The sequence below is a fragment of the Pavona decussata genome, unplaced genomic scaffold (genome assembly GCF_977016875.1).
Source record: "Pavona decussata unplaced genomic scaffold, jaPavDecu1.1 SCAFFOLD_69, whole genome shotgun sequence".
Lineage (NCBI taxonomy): Eukaryota > Metazoa > Cnidaria > Anthozoa > Scleractinia > Agariciidae > Pavona > Pavona decussata.
In genome coordinates, this window is record NW_028145488.1 from 2,185,376 (window position 1) to 2,207,337 (window position 21,962).

Here is a 21,962-nt window from a genome sequence, read left to right on the forward strand (position 1 = left end):
ATTAAAACCAACAACACCAACGAAACTAGACGGGGGCTTATATCCGGGGGGAGGGGGGGGGGGCTTATAATCGGATGTATTTTTTCGTTTAGAGGTAGATGCGCCTATAACCGGGAGGGCTGATAAGGGGAGGGAGGGGGGGGGGGGGGGCTCATAAGCGGCAGTTTACGGTATGATCACCGAAAGATAAACTGATTTTGAACAATTTCTCCCAACAAATAGCACAACAAATATGAAGACGCCAATAAGGAGAATTTGCGGTTTGATGTTAGGGCTTAAAAGGCTAATGACTCTGCTAAGCAAGGTTGATACTCTTCACCATTTCTCAAGTGCGCTTAAAACTTTTCAAGTGTCCATAACTCGATAGACGCACAGCTAAAAGGATGAAACAGACGCGGTTTCGAACGGAAACAAGTGGTGGAACGGAGAAAACGTCGTCTGGTTACTCAGACCAATCCGTTTATAACAAAGTTGACAGAAAACGGTATAAAAAAAAACAAGGGTGAGCGAACCGTATTTTGCGCCGTTTTGAAAATCATTTCAACTTCTTTTAGAGTTAATTTAAGTTGGACGCGTTGGATCGCTATCGTCCAACGAACTTTTTCTGTCTATAAAAAAAAGTTTTCATTGTCCGATAAGACGGAAATTAGGGACCGTTCATTTTTTATGAGCATGGGGGGGCTGGTGGGATTTAGGGGGGGGCCACGAGAAAAAAAATGGCACTAAAGGGGGGGGGCTACCAAAAAAAAATGAGTGAAAGAGGGGGGGGGGTCACCAGAAATAATTGGCTAGTAGGGGAAATTGAAAGTGGCTCAACACAGAAACAGATGAAGAAATTGAATATTATTTCAATTTTATTTAATGCGATTTTCCTAACCACTTTTAATTTGTTTTACATACTGAGGTCGAAATCTGCATTTTATATTAACAACAACTGAGGAAATGAAGCATATCTGTTGGAAAAGCAATAATGAATATAAACTGAGGTAGACACCTATGTTTGTACAAGTTCAAATTAATATAAAAACGTATCAGTCTCACTATTGAATCATCCTTGGGGGAGTAGTTTTCTACAAAGTGGTTGTACTCTGAACTATATCAATAGATTGTTTAATGTTCTTTTTAATAGTACTCACTTTTATAAAGACTGTTGATTAGTAAATTATTTGAACCCAGGAGTATCAGTAGACTCAGTAGTATGCCTAGTGTGAACATCCAGATTAGTTTTAATAATAGAACTGTTGTTGGTGACTTCAGTTGACGGTAAATCTGAGCCGTAAGCCATCTTCAGAAAAGCTTGTAACTGTCATTTTTAATAGCAGTACTTTAATATCCAGGCGCGTAGGAGGGGGGGTTCGAGGGGTTCGAACGAACCCCCTTTACAGATCAGTAATGGCGGAAGAAAAAGCACTTAATGAGAAGGTTGAGCAATTACGTGAGGTGTACCATGCGAGAGAGTAGAATGTCTGCCCTGGTTCTAATGCATATCAAATATGATATGCCTGTCAATTTTGACGAGATAGTCAATTTGTTCGAAGGCCTACACCCGAGAATGATGCAGTTTACCAGCTTGGTGTATGACTAACAGTAGATCGAATAGCTATCAGAACTCGACAGGGCGCGGAATGTACATTGAACTTTCTTGTTTAAGTTGAAACAATTATGCCGTAGGAATGATGTATATAGCTCAAAAAGCTGCTGTAAAACAAATTTGTGATTTGCCTAAAATGGGTCTCAAAATGCAGGAAATGAGGTTTCTGGGAACCTAGATTTTCAAAAATTTCCGGGGGAGCATGCCCCCGGACCCCCCTAGTAAGTAAGATTTGGGGCTCAACGAACACCCCTATCTAACCCTTACCTACGCGACTGATATCTGTGCGTCCGCTGTTTTTTTCTGTTTAATATGACTCGTAATCGTTGATTGGTATGCTTCGATCCGTATTTTGTTAGTCAAATCTGTACGTGTATTAATTGTTTCTACTCTAAGGGGAGTAATTTCACGTTAACCATTTGCTTGATTAATTTTTATAGTTTCTTTGAGAATCTAAATGGAAATTTAGGGTTTGTCGTTGCCGTAAACGTGTTGCTATCTATAAAACGTTTTTTTAAACAAGAGAAATCTTTACCTAAGTAGAGAACGGTTACTTGTTAATAGTACTGTAAAGAAATCACAGTAACAATTACGTTTATCTTTGATATAAACAGTACATAAGCGTTTTGTTAAAGTTAGGAGTATGATTTGTTTCTGGTTGGGCGGGAGGGGGGGGGGGGGTCATCAGAAAAAAATAGTTCTGCTGGGGGGGGGCCATGTGGAAAAAAATTGCATGCTAGGGGGGGGTCATACAGTTTCGTAGTGGCAATTAACCAAATCCCACCAGCCCCCCCATGCTCATAAAAAATGAACGGTCCCTTACCCTTTCCCTAGCTGCTATTGATTTTATATTAGCGTTACAAACTTGTTTACCTTAGAGAATCTGCAATCTGAGGTTTGTCTTGTTCTTGCTAAGTTCTTGCTAAGCTCCTTACGTGCTCCCCACAGTGGGCTTTGAATTATTCCCGCCGCTATTTGTCGTTTCGTTTTCTTATTAAGAGCGACTTGATTTCACTCCAATATAAAGATTTAACTTCTGTGTCGACTAAATTTACGTGCTCCGAAATCGTTTTCCATCTTTCCAGTTCTTCAAGAAAGTTTTCTTCTTTATTAGCGACCAAGAACAAATTTCCTTAGCTCAATGTAACTTGTTCGTGTTATCATGATTGTATGGATGCAGCGCATGCGTCAATCCAGTTATGGATACACGCCTTCGTTGTTGAATTTAATTGGGTGAATTTACTTTCACTTTGCTCACGGAGTGGCAGGTTTTAGCACACAGGTTCCTCTCCATACAGGCTTACCGTTAAACTTAATGTAATTAATGACTTACAGTCTGCAAAACACTTGCTAAGATCACATCCAAGGCCTCTACTTGTAGAACTGTGGTCGTTGATTGTCAAACTCAGTGTAGTTAATGTGTCACTTTTTGCCAGATTATTGCACAGTTCCAGTAACTGATCTTCACTCACTTCACTGCAGCTATTGACTGTGATACTGAGAGTTGTTAATGACTTATTTCTGGCGAAGCCATCACCCAGATCCGTTAACAAGACTTCAGCCGTGCCACTGTAGTTGTTGATTGTAAGAGTAAGTGTATGTAATGACTTGTTTGATGCCAAACCATCACCCAGACCCTGTATCCAGCCTCCACCCGTCGCACTGTAGTTGTTGATTGTAAGCGTAAGTGTATGTAATGACTCGTTTAATGCAATACCATCACCCAGACCCTGTATCCAGTCTCCACCCGTGCTACTGTAGCTGTTGATTGTAAGAGTGAGTGTATGTAATGACTCGTTTGACGCCAAACCATCACCCAGACCCCGTATCCAGTCTCCACCCGTGCCACTGTAGTTGTTGATTGTAAGAGTAAGTGTATGTAATGACTTGTTTGATGCCAAACCATCACCCAGACCCTGTATCAAGTCTCCACCTGTGCCACTGTAGTCGTTGATTGTAAGAGTGAGTGTATGTAATGACTTGTTTGATGCCAAACCATGACCCAGACCCTGTATCCAGTATCCACCCGTGCCACTGTAGTAGTTGATTGTAAGAGTGAGTGTATGTAATGACTCGTTTGATGCCAAACCATCACTCAGACCCAGTATCCAGTCTCCACCCGTGCCACTGTAGTTGTTGATTGTAAGAGTGTATGTAATGACTCGTTTGACGCCAAACCATAACCCACATCATGCGTTGAGACTCTACCCGAGCGACTGTAGTTGTTGAGTGCAAGAGTGAGTGTATGTAATGACTCGTTTGACGCCAAACCATGACCCAGACCCAGTATCCAGTCTCCACCCGTGCCACTGTAGTTGTTGATTGTAAGAGTAAGTGTATGTAATGACTTGTTTGATGCCAAACCATCACCCAGACCCTGTATCCAGTATCCACCCGTGCCTCTGTAGTAGTTGATTGTAAGAGTAAATGTATGTAATGACTCGTTTGACGCCAAACCATCACCCAGACCCAGTATCCAGCCTACGTCACTGCAGTTGTTGATTGTAAGAGTGAGTGTATGTAATGACTTGTTTGACGCCAAACCTTGATCCAGATCCTGTAACAAGCCACCACCCGTGCCACTGTAGTCGTTGATTGTAAGAGTAAGTGTATGTAATGACTTGTTTGACGCCAAACCTTGATCCAGATCCTGTATCAAGCCACCACCCGTGTCACTGTAGTTGTTGATTGTAAGAGTGAGTGTATGTAATGACTTGTTTGATGCCAAACCATCACCCAGATCCCGTATCCAGTCTCCACCCGTGCCACCCAGATCCCATAGACGGTCTCCACCCGTGCGACTGTAGTTGCTGATTGCAAGAGTGAGTGTATGTAATGACTTGTTTAACGCCAAACCAACACCCAGACCCCGTATCCAGTCTTCAGCCGTGCCACTGTAGTTGTTGATTGTAAGAGTAAGTGTATGTAATGACTCGTTTGACGCCAAACCACGATGCAGAAGTAGCCAAAGGAAATATCTAGATCTGTTGCCAATGTGGCTGTTGATGGTAAGGGAGAGTGCCGTTAAAGACAGGTTTTTCGCTAAACTGTTGCTGAGGTCTATTTCTTCGTCAGTGAGGGAATATAATGTAAGAGTGAGAGCGAGTGTAGCTAAGGAGGCGTTTTCCAACACTACTTCAAGCAGATGTTGCATCCACCCTACGTTCTCGCCACGGCAGTTTTCGATTGTAAGAGCAAGTGTTGTTAATGACGTGCTGTTTGTTAAACCGTCATTCAGACCCTGTGCCCAGTAATCACTCACGCCACTGATTGTGAGACTAAGTTCACTTGTTCCAGTATCCTTCACTTTCGTGAATACCGAAGGTAATAACGAGGGATTATCAATACAGAAATGAAGGCCACAGGGAGAACAGTCTGATATTAAGTCATGGACAATCACCTTTAAGTTCGCATTGTGGTTGGCACCTGAAAACCGCTCAATAGCAGCCTTCCCGTTAGTGGTCAAATTTCCCCAAATGTTGAAAGTAACGGCGTGTACACACTTTTCTATTTTCAGGCAACTCGTAAGACTGCTTGCAACGTCATCAAGTACATTTCCGTGAATGTTTAGAGTGAGTCGATACGGTGTGGAATTCACCAAGAGTCTCCCGACAGCTTCTATAACTTCACAGCTCAACTCACCCCAGACGTTCAATGTCTGTTCTAAATTAAAACCGCTCTTGGCCAAAACAGGAGTAAGACAAGCGACCTTAGCAGCGGCAATGTTTCCACTGGTATCCGGGTGGAAAGTGCACGACTGCTTTGCTTTGTTTGCTGAAATTATACCTTTAAGAACATTCGCCCAGTTGTCAGGGAGTTCACCAAAGACTTTTACTTCCAAAGCATCCACGGAGCAATTTTGTAAGAAACCTCTTTTTAAGAACACGATGCCTGATTCACTCAGGCTTCCGAAAACAATCAAAGTAAAAGATTTCAAAACGGCTTGTTCTGAAAGTCCTTCACAAAGGGCAGTAGCTAATGAATCTTGCATCTCTCCAAAAATAGTGATGAGAACAGAGGTCAAAGATGTGTTAAGTAAAATTCTTTTCAAGGCCAGTATTGCAGTGTCACTTAATGAACCATAAATCTTGAGGACAACTGACTTCAATGGTGTATCCGCAGACAACCTTTTTTCAAGAGCTCTGGCCCAAGCCTCACCCCACTCATTAAACAGTTCAAACGTCACGGACGTCAAGGTGTTGCTTGCAGCCAAACTGTAACCAACAATATCAGCTATGCCACGAGGGAGGCTTTGAAAAGTTCTAAGAGTAACTAACGTTAAAGTCGAGTTTTGACTTAAGCCATCGTAAAAGGCGTTTCCGAGATATTTTAATCCGGAAACTAACAAACTCTGTAGTTTTGGACAGGATTTCAGGTAATCAAAAGCAGAATTTACTTCATCATCATCTTCATAATCTTCATCACCTTTATCACAACACACAGATAAATGAACAGGATGCCGTAATTGTGAAAAGTTCCGGCAGTATTTTGCAACCTCAAAAAAACCAGAATAAGAATAGTCGTCGCGTCCCCTCACATCCACAGTTAAAGGGAAAGGAATGAAGGAAAAAAGAGTCATCGCCACTTCTTCAGCATTTCCACTTTCACTGAAACTTTCCGTAAAAAACGTTCCCTCCTCCTTTTCGCACTTGAGCCAGTCCCAGTTGTCACTCTTCAGCTTCTCACCAATCTGTCTGAAAAGGATACTCGCTTCCTCACCCAGTATACCAGCAAGAAACAGAAACACTTGCCGGTATTTTACTACAATATGCCTATGGAAGTCTAAGTGAAACTCTATGAAGATATTGACGTCTTTCTTCAATAACAGAAATGCCAGATGTCGTGCGGCCAAGTGTTCTTGGAATGTTTTATGGAAGAAGTGGTATTCGTGTTGTGGGTTGATCTTTTTCAGACTGGCTTCCTTGAAAACGAAACCTGATATCCGAGCTGCCAGATCTTTATACATCTCTTCAAATTTTGCAAGTTCTCCTTCACGAAAAGACGGACGATCTTCTAACAGGCATTTCCAAGCTAACTCTCCCAGTGCAAGTAAACTCTGTTCAAATTCCTTCTCAAGAGCCTCGTCATCCTGGGGAGCTTGCAACTTATTTTTTGCACAGAATCTTCGTAAAATGCATCGAACAATAATCTGATAGAGCTCAGTACGGCGAGATGGAAGTTCTCCCTCGTAGTCCTCAAAAACTACACAGAGAAGGAGCAAATTCAGTGGATTGTTTGGTAAAGCATGGAGGAAAGAGTTTTCCTCGATTGCTTTGATAAGCCTCTCTCCTTTTGAGAAATGTTCGGGCCCCAAAAGTCTGAAGTGCTTCCTGATATACTCAAAGGCATCTTTGTCAGTAAATCCTTCTATTTGCAAAAGGACATCAAAGTTAACGTTCTGTCTCAATTCTATTCCTCTCTCTTGACGCGACGTCGCCAGAAGAAAGCAGAATGGAAACATTCGTCTGTGAAGCAATCTATCTACGTGATGTTCAGCACCTACAGGTAACTCATCAAGGCCATCCAAAATTATTAGAACTTGTTCTTGGTTATGGATATCCTGGATGTAATCCCTTAACTCTTTCTTGACGTCGTCATCTTCAGGTAGAAGTTGTTCATCGATGGCTTTTATAATGTCTCCATCAATGTCCCGGCATTTCAGAAGTAACACATTATTAAATTCAGGAAATGAACACCCTTCCGGAATTTTTCCATTTGACCAATCATAGGCTATTTTAAGGCAGAAAGTTGTCTTGCCAATTCCTGGGCTTCCCTCCACCAGCACTGTGGAATCTTCTCCTTTAATTAAAGTGTTAAAGATGTCATACATCTCCACTTCAGTATTTTTAAGCTGAACACCTCCTGGGAATATCGTATGATACCGCATTCCAAAGGTGTTGAAGATGTCATACATGGCCACTTCGTTATTTTCTAGCCGAAAGTCTGTTTTTCGTCTTGATAGCATTTTCAGTCTTGTATAGACACCTTCAAGAGGTAACTTCAAGGTGCTCTCCCAAAGGAGGGGTCTCAAAAGAGACCGCCTTTTATACTCTGCTTTTAGAAGTCTGACAACAGGGTTATCTTGCCCTACAACAAAACAGCAATCACAGTCAAAGTTGTTCTCTGCGTCGAACAGTTTACTGAGACCATGACTTTTAACATACTGCTTGTATAGGAATTTTCACTTTGATTTGCGCAAGCTTGGTGTCAAAATACACTGCATGAATTTGTTCTGAGTGCAAAATAAAAACTGAATAACCTCCCAACTTCGAATTCTAATGTTACATTGCCAGACGTTGCATCCACTCAAACATGGAAACATAGTGGTTGTTAAACGGGCATTTCAATAACAAGTGAACAGCGAAGACTCAGCCACTGTCATGCTTTCAGCTCTCTGCCAGAAAACGTCTTAGAAAACAGAGACATTCAGCTTAAGACCCAACATGTTGGGATTGGCAGATTTCGATCCATTTTGTCAGTTTTAAGTGTTAATGGTGTCCCGTTGTTGTCTCCTTAATCATGATTGACAGACGGTGGGATTTCATGATCAGAGTCGCCATGTTATTGAAAGGCGCTGTAACATTTAAAACTTGAATACCAACTAAAGTAACAAGAGCAATCCCATTACTTTTTCTTAACACTGCCCTTCAATAAACTTGTCTGGGGATAGCAGCGTAGATACATGTATCAAGATTTCGCTTTGCGTTCATGCACCAACATAGCTGCTTTCAAGTAATAGAGGACACAGCTTCAACCTCATCCCAGACTCTTTGTGACAGTTGCCATTTTTAACTCGTGAATACGCAAATACGCAATGAACGAGTTATCGTTATGTGGAGGAATGTCACTCAGTCGGTCAACCTGTCGTAAACTTTCACGGATGCGCAATGAACGACTTAGCGTAATGTGGGGAAATGAAACTCGGTCGCTGGTCGTAAACTTTGAAATGTGGCGTACCAGCTCGTACTCTCACGGCTCGCTTTAGGTTCTCCCCACCTTCAATTATAAAAATTCACGGCTTTTGGAGTTCGAAATTAAAAGAAATAGCCCAAAAAACACTCAATTGATGCACATAATCTTCGCACGTTTTTATTTTGGGACTGGAAGCACCGCGTTGAAAGCTGCTCAAGGCCGAGATTCGTCCAAGTCAACAGGGGTTTTGTGCAAAATGGAAGGAGAAAATACAATGGAGAAACGTCTGACGGTGTTCCCTACTCATTCGCGTTTTTTTTTTTTTTTTCGGCGGTCCGAAGTAATTTGACCGTTAAAATCGTAGCGCTACGGGTGCCACATAGTTGGACACCCTCAACAACTCATAAATACGAAAATTACTCTTTCCTTCAGGAGTCTTGGGCATGTTGTGTAGTGGCGTGGTGCGCTGACTTAGAAGTAATGGATCCCGGGCTCAATTTTTTTTTCTTTTTTTCTTTTTCCTTTTCCCCTTTAAAAGCTAACCACTCCAAAGGCTCCAAACAATTTTTAAAATTGAAACTTTCTTAAAAAACACGAAACTATTCAAGGAGCTCAATCTCGCTGAGGGAAACGGCCAAAAATCTAAGCCGCGTAGGATGGGGAATAAAATGCCCGCGAGGGCCCTTATTAAGCCTTTATGGTTTATATTTCGAGTCCTGGGCCAACCAAAGACAATGTGAACAATGTTTTATACCTTGCCACTATTTACTTCTGTATTCACGAGTTGGCTCACAGGAGCCTTTGATCTTAGTCTGTACGAGTACCGTTGCCCGTAAAAAGTATACATGCAGAAATTAAGGCCATAACATTTCTCAACATTACAATGGGTCAAACAGGGAATAGAACATACAAGTGACATGGTAATCTTGTTTCATATTGTAGAACGTATCAAAGGCTCCTGTGAGCCAACTCGAAATGCAGAAATGAATAGTGGTAACCACAAAGCAGTATTCGCATCAAAGTAGCCTACACTGAAGGATTCGTGAACGCCATGCAGGAATGAGAGGTGACCTGAAAGGTATAAAACGTTGTTCGCATTGTATTTGGTTGGCCCAGGACTCGAAATATAAATCGTATTTGACACTTATTCCGCAATCTACGCCGCTTAGATTTTTAGCCGTTCCGCTCAGCGAGATTGAACTTCTTAAATAGTTTTGTATTTTTTTAAGAACGTTTTAATTTTGAAAACAGTTTGGAGCCTTGAAGTGGTTGGCTTTTAAAGGCGAGTAAAAGGGAAAAAAAATATCTCCATTACCTCAGGAGTTTGAACTCAGGAGCCTTCGCTTCAATCTCGGCCTTGGGGAGTTTTCAACGGCGGAATGCGAAGTTTTTCTCACCAAAATAAAAACATACCAAGACTAAATACATCGATCGAGTGTTCTTTAGGCTATTTCTTTTAATTTCGAACTCAAAAGAAAAAAAAAATGTGAAATTAATGTTATAATTGAAGGAGGAAAAAAACTTAAGCGAGCCGTGAGAGTATGCTATATTTGAAAGTTTATACCCATTGAGTGGTCAGTGGAACGAGCGAGTGACATTTCCCCCACATTATGATAACTCGTTCATTGTACATGCACGCAATCATGAGTTAACAAGATGCCCCTCTAATGGCATTACACGGAATGCTTAATGTAGCCCCAATTATTCCCCATTGTATGTTTCGCAGATATTTAAAAACTATCCTCCCTTGGCAATTGAAATAATTGTCTGAATGGTTTTATTCAGATACATTGCGTGATACTTATCGTTGTGTTACTAGGAATCATACCAGAAATAACTATGCAATAATGTCATGACCCCGCTGAACTGGCCTGGCCTCCTCTAGCTCTAATCCTTCGCGTTGATCATTCGATCTGTTTTTTAAAGCGGAGTTTCTTTGCTGTGAACTCTCCCAATTTCCACCGTTTCAGCTGTCGAGTACTACCTTGAAGTTATTATTTCGATTTACTGCTTGAAAAAGGTTTGTTTTCTCTCTGAAAACGGCAGATCAAAGTCTTAAATTCATACATGTGGCCGCCATTGAACAAAAACAACTTTTCGAAATGATGACTTGCTTTGACGTCACACAGGTAGAGATAAGTGGGTCCCCTCCCTCGTGATATACGTGCCGATAATAGATTTTGATTGGGCTGTTTTTGTTCAAGACAATCAGAACAATAAATCCCTTCTGGGAGAGACTAGAATTTAATCAAGGTTTAATGAATAAACAAGATGCCTACTACACTGGCATTACGCGTGATGCTGGGGCTGATTCATTTATTCCAACTGTATGCTTTGCCGATTGATAAGACTATCCTTGCTAGTGGAATAGTTTAAGTCACGACGATCGCGTTACGTTGTTTCCCTTGTGATACGCGACTCAGACTATCACCGGAAATTTTAGCCTCCCACGCAGACGTTCTTAGGGCAGGAACGCGTGACGAACCCCCAAGAACGTCTGCGTGGGAGGCTACGGAAAATTTGTGAAATTCCATTACGATAACATAAGCTTCTCAATGACCTCTTTTCAGTCTCGCGTCGTGGTCTAAGACTGTCAAACAAAGCACGATTCCTTCGCCAGGAACTCACTAATTTCCACCGTTGTACGTGTCGGGTGCTTCTTAGAAGTTATTCTTTCGATTTACCGCTTCAAAATGGTGAAATTTCCGTTTGAAAACGGCACACTTGAGTCCAGAACATGTTAAAACAATATGGCGCGACTATTTAATCCGTCATTAATAAATATATCAAATGATGCATTGACGTCACACAGGTAGGGGTGAGTGGGTCCCCTCCCTCACGATATAAGCGACAAGAATGGATTTTGATTGGCCTGCCTTTGTTGAAGACAATCAGAACAATACATCCCGAGTAGGAGAGGGGAGAGTTTAATGAATAAATTAATGTACCGATTTGTAGCTACTACGAAGAAAAAAAAAAAGAAATCGACCCGTTTTAAGACACGGTATGCCCCCTCAGGGCATCCCGCGTAATCAAATAATGATTTGACATCACACAGGAAGGGATGAGTGGGTCCCCTCTCTCGTGATATGTGCCCGAATAACAGATTTTGATTGGGCCGCTTTTGTTGAAGACAATCAGAACAATACATCCCTACCAGGGGAGGACATATTTTAATGCATAAATTAATGTAGCGATTTGTGACTACGACGAAGAAAAAAAAACAAGATGCCTGCGATACCGGCATTACGCGTGATGCTGGGGCTGATTCATTTATTCCAACTGTATGCTTCGCCGATTGATAAAGCTATCCTTGCTAATGGAATAGTTTGAGTCACGACGATCGCGTTACGTTGTTTCCCTTGTGTTACCCGACTCAGACTATCAGCGGAAATTTGTGAAATTCCATTACGATAACGTAAGCTTCTCAATGACCTCTTTTTAGTCTCGCGTCGTGGTCTAAGACTGTCAAACAAAGCACGATTCCTTCGCTAAGAACTCACCAATTTCCACCGTTTTACGTGTCGGGTGCTTCTTAGAAGTTATTCTTTCGATTTACCGCTTCAAAATGGTGAAATTTCCGTTTGAAAACGGCACACTTGAGTTCACAACATGTTAAAACAATATGGCGCGACAATTTAATCCGTCTTTAATAAATATATCAAATGATGCATTGACGTCACACAGGTAGGAGTGAGTGGGTCCCCTCCCACGCGATATAAGCGACAAGAATGGATTTTGATTGGCCTGCTGTTGTTGAAGACAATCAGAACAATACATCCCGAGTAGGAGAGGGGAGAGTTTAATGAATAAATTAATGTACCGATTTGTGACTACGACGAAGGAAAAAAAAAAAAAAAAAAAAATCGACCCGTTTTTAGACACGGTATGCCCCCTCAGGGCATCCCGCGTAACAAGATGCCTGCTATACTGGCATTACGCGTGATGCTGGGGCTGATTCATTTATTCCAACTGTATGCTTCGCCGATTGATAAAACTATCCTTGCTAATGGAATAGTTTAAGTCACGATGATCGCGTTACGTTGTTTCCCTTGTGTTACGCGACTCAAATTATCAGCGGAAATGTGTGAAATTCCATTACGATAACGTAAGCTTCTCAATGACCTCTTTTTAGTCTCGCGTTGTAGTCTAAGACTGTCAAACAAAGCACGATTCCTTCGCCAGGAACTCACCAATTTCCACCGTTTTAAATGTCGGGTGCTTCTTAGAAGTTATTCTTTTGATTTACCGCTTCAAAATGGTAAAATTTCCGTTTGAAAATGGCACACTTGAGTCCAGAACATGTTAACAATATGGCGCTACAATTTAATCCGTCTTTAATAAATATATCAAATGATGCGTTGACGTCACACAGGTAGGAGTGAGAGGGTCCCCTCCCTCGCGATATAAGCCACAAAAATGGATTTTGATTGGCCTGCTGTTGCTGATAACAATCAGAACAATACATCCCGAGTAGGAGAGGGGAGAGTTTAATGAATAAATTAATATACACATTTGTAGCTACGACGAAGAAAAAAAAAAAAAAAAATCGACCCGTTTTTAGACACGGTATGCCCCCTCAGGGCATCCCGCGTAAAAAGATACCCGACCGAAACCTAGACACGTCATGCCCTGCGGGCATTCCGTGTAATAAGCCTTACACTGCTACAGTAATTATTATCAATTCCTCCAAGAGTACTACATGGCAAAACAGATGACGCAACATCTTATTGACTACATATTCTGCCAACATAGCACATTTTTCAGCTTCTATAAATACATTTAAATTAAGGACGTCTACAGTAAAAGGTACTGAGTTACCTCTAGAAACACGAGTAAACGGTCTGAGTCTCTTGGAAGTCTGAGTAGCACAAGGACATGACCTTTTATTGTTTCCTGATGTCTCTTCCCTAAAAGAATCTAGAATGAAAAATAACAAACAAGATAAAAGAATGACTGGGTTCAAGGTTTTAAGCAGCTGGGTGTTTCAGGCAACATATGAGCACTCACTATTTGAAAATAAAAAGAGTTAGAAGTAAAATTGCACTCAATCCTTTACAAATATTACCAGATACATGCTTCTAGGATGCTAGCACGAGAGAACAGATGCCTTTTGTTTTCCGGCATCTGCTCTTGCAGACTACTAGTATCGTTTGCCTACGTGTAGTCGTCAATTCCTGGCCAGAGGCCTGACTAGGGTCACTCTAGATTAGCCTGTCACCTCTAACAATACTTCTCAGGGCTACACTCACACTCACTTATGACATGACTCCTTTGTCCAAATATTTACTTTATAATTTTCTATATTAATCTTTATAAACAGTATTTAAAGTGTTTGAGCTTACTTCAAGTTTTCAAGTTTTTATTTTATTTAACAATATTTTGTTTCGACGTTTACTCTAAGAGCCATGATAAAAAGAATAACAAGATATTGTAATAATAACATAACAAGGAGGCGAGGAAGCGAATGAGAAACTACAAGGCTTTTAAAATAATGGGCTCCCTCTACATTTGCAATTTGGTTGTTAGCAAAATTAATAAAAGCACATAGGATTAGATCACTTTGCAGTGGACAATATTGTTTTTTTCAATCATGCAGCTGTATACAGCAATGGGACAACAGAAAATACACAGAAAAACACAGGTCAGATGTCTAATATAAGGCTAGGAATCCTCCTACCATCAGCTCCACTTCTTTGGTGACCTTGAGTGTCGGAAGGGAAACCCAACGGATTGCAATCTACTGCTGAAGGATGGCTTCCAAGCTGAGCAGGTGAATAACCTTTAAAAAAAAGATTTAGTTACCTATTAATTAAAGAACATAATTATTTTACAAAGACAAAATGGAGAAAGATAACATACACATAGACTGCTTTGAGAATGACTCACACAAAACTCATCTATACTGTAATGTACCGTACAAGAGAGCGTTTGGAATAGGAAAGGCCAGAATGCACATGTACGCATCAATTTAACAATATTGTGTTTAAACAAAGCATCAGCAGTCCAGTGTGACAACCACTACACCACCAGGACAACCAATCAAAGCGACGATTTGTGAGGCTTGGTTTGGTTTCAAGGTGACAGAGTAGTGGAAGCCTATCACTCCATTACTTTGTAACCATTGAAGGATCAAATTCATGATGTACAACACAAGGCCAACTTAGTAGGTTACAAGGGAGGATCCAGTGAAGAATACAGGATATAAACAACATATATGTCCAACGTAAACAGGCTTTGTGACAGCTCTGATGTTAACTTAAACTTTTGTATTTCAATTCCTTGCATGCCTACCTTGAATTCCACTTCTGAGATCAGTTTGTGAGGCTGCAGCGAAAGGAAGCTGACTATAACCTGCTACTGAAGACTGACTTCCACTTAAAAAACCTTTAGAGGGGAAAAATGCAATACGCATTTATTTACACAATTAATATAGCATTTTAAGACTGAATGCAAACAGGCAGCAGAATGCAGCATTTACAAATTGAATACAACAAGAGAAAGCCATGGCATGGCATTTCAGAGACCAGTGCTTCTTGTTTTTATGTTTTATTAATTAATTATTATTAAAAAAACAAATTGATTAACAAGACACCAAGACAACTGCCTTTTTTAATACATAATGTCATGTGATATCTTTGTTGTGATTGTTTAGTGATTCCCACCTACTTTGAATTCCACTTCTCAGATGAGTTCGAGAGGCTGCAGGGAAAGGAAGCTGACTGTAACCTGCTACTGAAGACTGACTTCCAACAGAAACACCTTCAGAGGAGAAAAATTGTAAATATTATAAGCAAATTGGGATGTCATTATACTCATAAAGGGAGTAACTAGACAAATGGAAAGGTGGGTCTTAAAGTATCTCAGATCAGAGCCTGCAAAAGTTGAGGGGCCTTTTCTAGCTCAAACACAGGGGTAGTGTATGACAAGAAAAATGATATTCACACAGTTACAACATTTTTTGAGCCAATTTAAATCAGGATTTTATACGAAAACTGACTATTAATCCCTTGTAGATTCTGTCTGCAGTGACTTTGAACCTGTGAATAACTTTTTTTTAATATTAATTTTGTGCAAACCCCATGAAACTTCAGGAATTTTTGGAAATTTATCTGGGAAAAACTTGATGCTGTTGGTTAGTGTTTGTTGACTTTGATGTTATCATGGCAACCAATTTTTTACAGGCAGTTTCTTCACAAAATGAAAAATCCGTTTTTAAAACGAAAATTTTAGTTTTAGTTTTATTGTAATTGTTTTAGGTATTTCCTACCTACCTTCAATTCCACTTCTCAAATGTGTTTGTGAGGCTGCAGGAAAAGGAAGCTGACTGTAACCTGCTACTGAAGACTGACTTACACCAGAAAAACCTTCAGAAGGGAAAATTATAATAAAATCAAACTTGTATGTCATTATTCTCATAAAGAAAGACACTGAATGAATGGAAAGATGGGTTCTGAATTCCTTACATCACAGCTTATGATGCAGAAGCCTTTTCCAGCTCTTGATTCACCTACAGGTGAAATAACGACTGAAAGAATTCTCTCCTGTGCCAGGCTATTCAGATAATTAAATTTTGCAGGGCAGAAAATAAGGCCCAGACAAAAGCATTAAATTAATTTAGCATATGGCAAAGAAAATTATGTTCAGACAGTAAAATCAATTTAAATAAATATTTATTTTATTTAAAAACTGACCGTTAAAAATCTTTTCTTAATGCCATGCTGGGGCGGATCTAGGGGTGGTTCGGGTGGTTCGGTCGAACCCCCTAAACTGAACGTAAAAACGTACAAAAAACAGGTGAATAAAAAAAAGTGAACCAACTCTGCTAATAGATATATTAGTTCGAAAATTATATTTTCTTTGTGTCGTTGTACGCGAAAACAGCAATAAAAACAAGACAGATTTGTGCCTAGTTGAAAATGGCCTCTAGTACGTCCGCTTGAGCTATAAAATTACTACTTATTAACGTTTACACGTCCCGCCAAAACTGACAGTTTACGCCAAATCTGCCAATCATTCCATTTCCAGCATTACGTAAAGCCGCGACGTTCTTTGGAAATCAGAGCTGTGGATCATTCTCTCAGTGAGTTAAAGATTGCGCCGGGAGTATTTTAAAGAGAAAATTTACTTAAACATTCCTCAACGTCAACTTACGACTTAATATGTCGAAGGGGACAAAGCAACCACAAATTCATCGGTTTTTTGGACCGTCATTTTTGACATTACCTTAAAGCTGGTTAAAGGCTACCTGTGGACCACCATGTCGACAGAAAGATTGTCTGGCTTGGCGCTCATGAATATTCACCACAAGAAACCCGTGGATTATGATGCTGTTGTCCAGAAATTTGCAGAACAGCAACCCCGGAGAATGTTGCGGGCTGATCCCATTTTTGAGGAATCATGAATTTTTAATTTGAATGAATTTAAAATGTTTATCCGTCTCGATTTTTGTCAGTGTTAAGAAAATACATCCTTTAAACTACTGTAGTTAGCACAAAAATGGAGGTGACTTTAGAGCAATTAAACCACTTCAAATTGCCCCTGAAAATGCCCTAAAATAAAAAAATTAAAAGAAATGGACCCCCTAGGGGCTACCGCCTTTGGCGCTTGTTTATCCGAACCCCCCTTCGTCAAATCCTGGAGCCGCCCCAGCCATGTGACAGTTATTGGGATTACACAAAATGTTTTTGCCTACCTTCTGTTCCACTTGTCAGACGTGTTTGAGAGGCTGCAGGGAAAGGAAGCTGACTGTAACCTGCTACTGAAGACTGACTTCCAACAGACAAACCTTCAGGGGGGAAAATTACAAAAAGAAAAAATTAAATACACAAAATAGCATCTTAAGAGTTCAAGTTGCAAAAATCTGAGATCAGTGAGTTGTAACTTCCAAAATCCAACATCCTGAAGTCGTTTGATATATGATATTGCAGTTGTGAAAATTTGACATCAGTGAGTTGTGAGAATGTGACATCTAAATTGTGCAGTCCCAGAAAAAATCCATACCCATGCCAAGGATGGTCAGGGGAAATTCTTAGAGGAACGGGGGGGGGGGGGGGGGGGGGGGGTTAAAAGGCAAAATTATAGAAGCAACGTATGAAGCTTAACTGGAATTTCCTTTCGGAGGGAGGGTACAAAACAAAAAACCTTATGGATATGGATATTTTTATAGAACTGCATATTGCAAAAATCTGACATTCAAGTGCAATCCTTCTAAGCTAGTCCCTCATACATGTTCATGCTGTAATTATGTCTATCATTACTTTTTAGGAGTTTGTGCCTCATCAGGGGTTCCAAATACTCAAGACATATATTATAGCACGAGGCCATACTTCATTGGTTTCTCAATCTTTGGAACCCCTTCTAAGGCACACCCTGTGGTGCTCTGTCCTTGTTTTTCTCAATGAAAAAAATAGGGGGACTGTTATCAAAATGATACAACAGTCACCATCTAATAAACACCGTCCGATTTTGTAACACATGACATATTTTGCCCAATAATACCTGGTAATAATAACAACAAGAAGCTGTTTCCAGCTTATACTCGGGCCATATTTGACTACGTGGTGCGTAAAGCCTACAATCTTTTAACAGTGATAACCTCCAGCATCGCCAATTCCCCCAAAATAGATAGCCTGCGAGCAAGCTGTCTTGGGGGTGGATCCTCTTTCCCCCTCCCACCCCCCACCCCCAGGAGAGCTTGCTCGCAGGCTACCAAATAGATAGATACAGAGATATAGTGAGGCAATAAGTAACCACCAGATAGAATTGCATTTCTTGCAGTCAGAATGAAATACAGGCTGGGGGAAAACGACATTTGTCATACGAATGCTTTTTATAATCCCAGGGCTTTAATCCTTACATTTTCACCTTTCGTTTAGAGACAGAAACCATTTGTACGGTCCTAATATGTATGTGACGCCAGGTCAATGACAGATCGTAATTTTCAGTATGATCTAGACCCGGGTGGGGGGGGGGGGGGGGTACTCCTTTATGTGACATTAATGGGGACGTGCGGCGGCCCGATAGGTTATGGTTTTCAGGGTGTTTTGTCTTGAACAGGGTATCTATTTCATCACTTTCTGTTTAAACAGGGTATCCCTACATGGCCTAATGGCTCAAACAGATTGTGATTGCCAACGCATTAGAATACAGTAAGAAACTAGTGTACTGTATTCTTATTTCATTCTAGTCTTAAACAGGGTGTGATTTTCGGTTAAATGTCTTAGAAAGGGCCTGAAAATTTTTATTTCTAACTTAAACGGGATAGGGAAATCGGAGAATTGTGTCTTAAGCAGGGTAAGGGTTTGAACGCCTGGGCCGCACCTCCCTACCCAAGCATTTGTTGTGTCCCCCCCCCCCCCCTCCCCGGGGATCTAGAGTAATGTTACGCATCACGTGTGCATTTATATCCTTGTACGTTTTTCAATGTTTTGCTGTTTATATTTTTAAATGAAATTCAGGGCTAAGCATTTGTTATTCACCTTTCATTTGAAGGCAGAAACCGTTTCCACATTGATTGTTTTTCTATAGTAAACGTGAGACATCTTTATTTATCTTGGCCCGCAAGGTCATAGACTGATTAAGTTGCCAAATTTTCGGCTAAACAAAACTAACCTTGAGGCACTCAGGTTAGCCTAAACTGAAAAACACTCCGGTCCGCCTAAAGAGCACTCCAGTTAGCCTAAATAGCACTTAGGTTAGCTTAAATAGCTCCCCGGTTAGCTTAATGGTTAGAAGTTTATGTTGGGGTTGTTCATGCCTCGCACGTCTGGCTCGCATATTGTAAACACTCCTCACGGCCTGAAAACAAAGAACACGACCGAGAATTTAAAGAATTTGACAACACGACCGAAAACTTAACTCGTACCAGCCGAGTACAAAAAACGAGACCAAGAACAATTATAACTCATGGAACGAAGTCTTATCATTACAATATAATAATTATAGATAATTACCAATTCTTGTTTTCTTAAATGTTTCTTGAAAATTATGTAATGTAATGTACAGTAATCATTGTTTATATTGGTGCCGAAAAAAAAAATGTTTCGGATCAATGTTCATCCATCTTCAGTACAAATCCCATCAGTGGGTGTGAAATAAATACAAAAAGTAGAGTACAATAAAGCTAATTACAACAAATTACAATGTGACAAGAAATTATAAACTTAAGTTAAAATGTAGCTAATTACAGCGTGATGATGACAAAGGAACAGAGCAGAAAATACATACTGAGTAGACAAACAAAACTGAGTACAGCTGTAGCTGTGATAATAGTGATTTTGTTTTGTTTGTCTATTCAGTATGTATTTCCTGTTCAGTTCCTTTGTCATAAATTGTTAATTAGTTACTATATTTTTACTTTCCTTGTAAATGAATACCAAATGTAAGTTACTATATTGTGGCACAAGTATGTGATCATTTTCAAAACTGGTATCAGCCCACCTTAAAACAGATGTATAAACTTCAATAAATATTGAAGTGATAGTTATGTAGACAAATCTGATTAGCTGGCATTCTTTTACATACTAAGTTCCTCTACCTGGCTTAGGCCGAAGGCTGACATAGTGATGTTCATGCAGGTGTCCCAACACAAGCTGGCTGCTGCTGCTAACATCATGTTCTGGGTGGATAGTTAAGTCATGTGACAGACTGCTGATCACATGAATGCATGTTTTAAAGCAGTTTGCCGCAGCATGGAGAATGACGTGATCACCCCATGTCCCATCTGCTGCCATGTTTCTTAGGTAATCAGGCCAAGACTGATGTCCATGTACAAAGTTAAACAGTTCTGTCCCATCTTGCTGCAAGAGAAGAACATAACAATTTACAAAAAATGTCAATTGAAAGCTTCACCCAGTGATCAACTGGAGGGTAAAGCTATTCACTAAATTGACAACTGCATCGATCCACAACAAACCAAATTATACCAAAACATGTTAATTGTTCCATAATTTAATTAATCCAACAAGTTATGCATTCAGTTGTTAATGAATAACTGAAGCATTGGATACAATGCAATTTCAGAGCTTTGCTTGGCTTTAAGCATCCAGGTGATATTAGCCCTTGAGTAATGTACCAACTGTCCAAGAAATAGCAACCATGTTAGAATTGATTTCTGCCTTTTCTTGCAAAATGAAATCAGCAAGATATGAACCAACAATTGAGTTTTATCTTGATAGAGGTATTTTTCAGCCAGTGACACAGGCATATTGTACTCGGAAAAAGAAAATCTGAATTCTTCCCCCTAACAGAGTTGAATCTTTGACCTTCCATTTGGATGTCATACATGTAGCACTCAGCTACAAGAGACTTGTGGGAGCTAAGACAATTAAACTACATTCATGCAGTGACAAACATCTGCATACTGTTAGGATTTGAATGTGATATCGTGTTAATTGTGATGAATAACGATAGAGGTATATAATTTTTTTCAGTCAGCCAGTTTGGCATACATGTATGTACTAGAAAAAGAAACTCAAGTTCTACCATTTTATTGCTTTGCTTGATTTGTATAACCATAAAATGAAACCAAACTCGCTTGTTCGACATTACCAATACTACATTGTAACTTACCAGTGTAGGGTTCTCTTTGAGGTATTGGACTATGTGCTGCCTCAATGCTTCATGAGAGATTTGGATTCCTTTCACCAGGCTCAGTTGTTCTGATAATGCATAGAACATGCAATTCCCTGATGCTTTGTTATCAGAGATTATCAAGCCTTTGCCTGAAGCAATTTTCTTTAACTCTCCAAGATGTGTGTTGCTGATGATCTGGCCTGCATCATATCGCATTTGCTCAAGACCACGGAAAATTTGTTCAGCTGTCATAACTAAAACCACCAATAAAAGGAATAACAAGTGTATCTCCGAGAATCCCATAATTATAATATTTATAGAGTATACGAGTATCAAAAATCTAAATATTATTTAACAAGGCAACAAGACATACCCAGCTAACAGTTTTTGCAAATGTTACAAGTACATGTTGACAAATTGAAGGTCTGAGAGCATAACCGACTTATGTTGAATTTTAGCCCGGTTTTCGATTTTGCTCAGATTTGTCCGAATTTTTGCTCTCCCTAGTCTTGAAACTCCTTGAGAAAACCAAACACGAACAGAACAAAAACCACTTGCTTACTATTTCTCTCTTGTTAATTCTACCACAGAACTTTACTTCTCTCCCACCCCCTCCCCCTATGTAATAACAACTGAACACAAACAGCCAAAAAACCACTCACTTACTGTTTCTCTCTTCGTAATTCTACCAAAGTTACTTCTCCCTCCCCCCGTCCCCTTTATGCAATGTTGATGTGGGTAGTGATGCTTGCCAGGAAACTGTTCGTGACACAAAAGACAACATTGAGTCAGGGGGAGGGGGAGGGGGATTTGGTAGTTTGCTTGTGTACAAGTGAACGCGCTTGGAAGGCAAATTTTGTTATAGGTTATGTCCATGTCAGAC

General features: G+C 40.2%; 1 protein-coding gene and 1 pseudogene across 1 annotated transcript in view; both read right to left on the reverse strand.

The window, feature by feature from the left end:
• LOC146477750 (uncharacterized) overlaps positions 1-21,962 on the reverse strand; it is a 106,184-nt gene that overhangs the window by 63,703 nt on the left and 20,519 nt on the right. The window contains exons 5-6 of the mRNA XM_085113162.1: positions 21,077-21,333; positions 20,043-20,304 (exon numbers count right to left, since the gene is read on the reverse strand). Of these exons, the coding sequence (XP_084969288.1) occupies positions 20,043-20,304; positions 21,077-21,333 (519 nt within the window). The remainder of the gene's footprint in view (positions 1-20,042; positions 20,305-21,076; positions 21,334-21,962) is intronic.
• On the reverse strand, positions 2,545-4,371 carry LOC146477751 (uncharacterized; annotated as a pseudogene).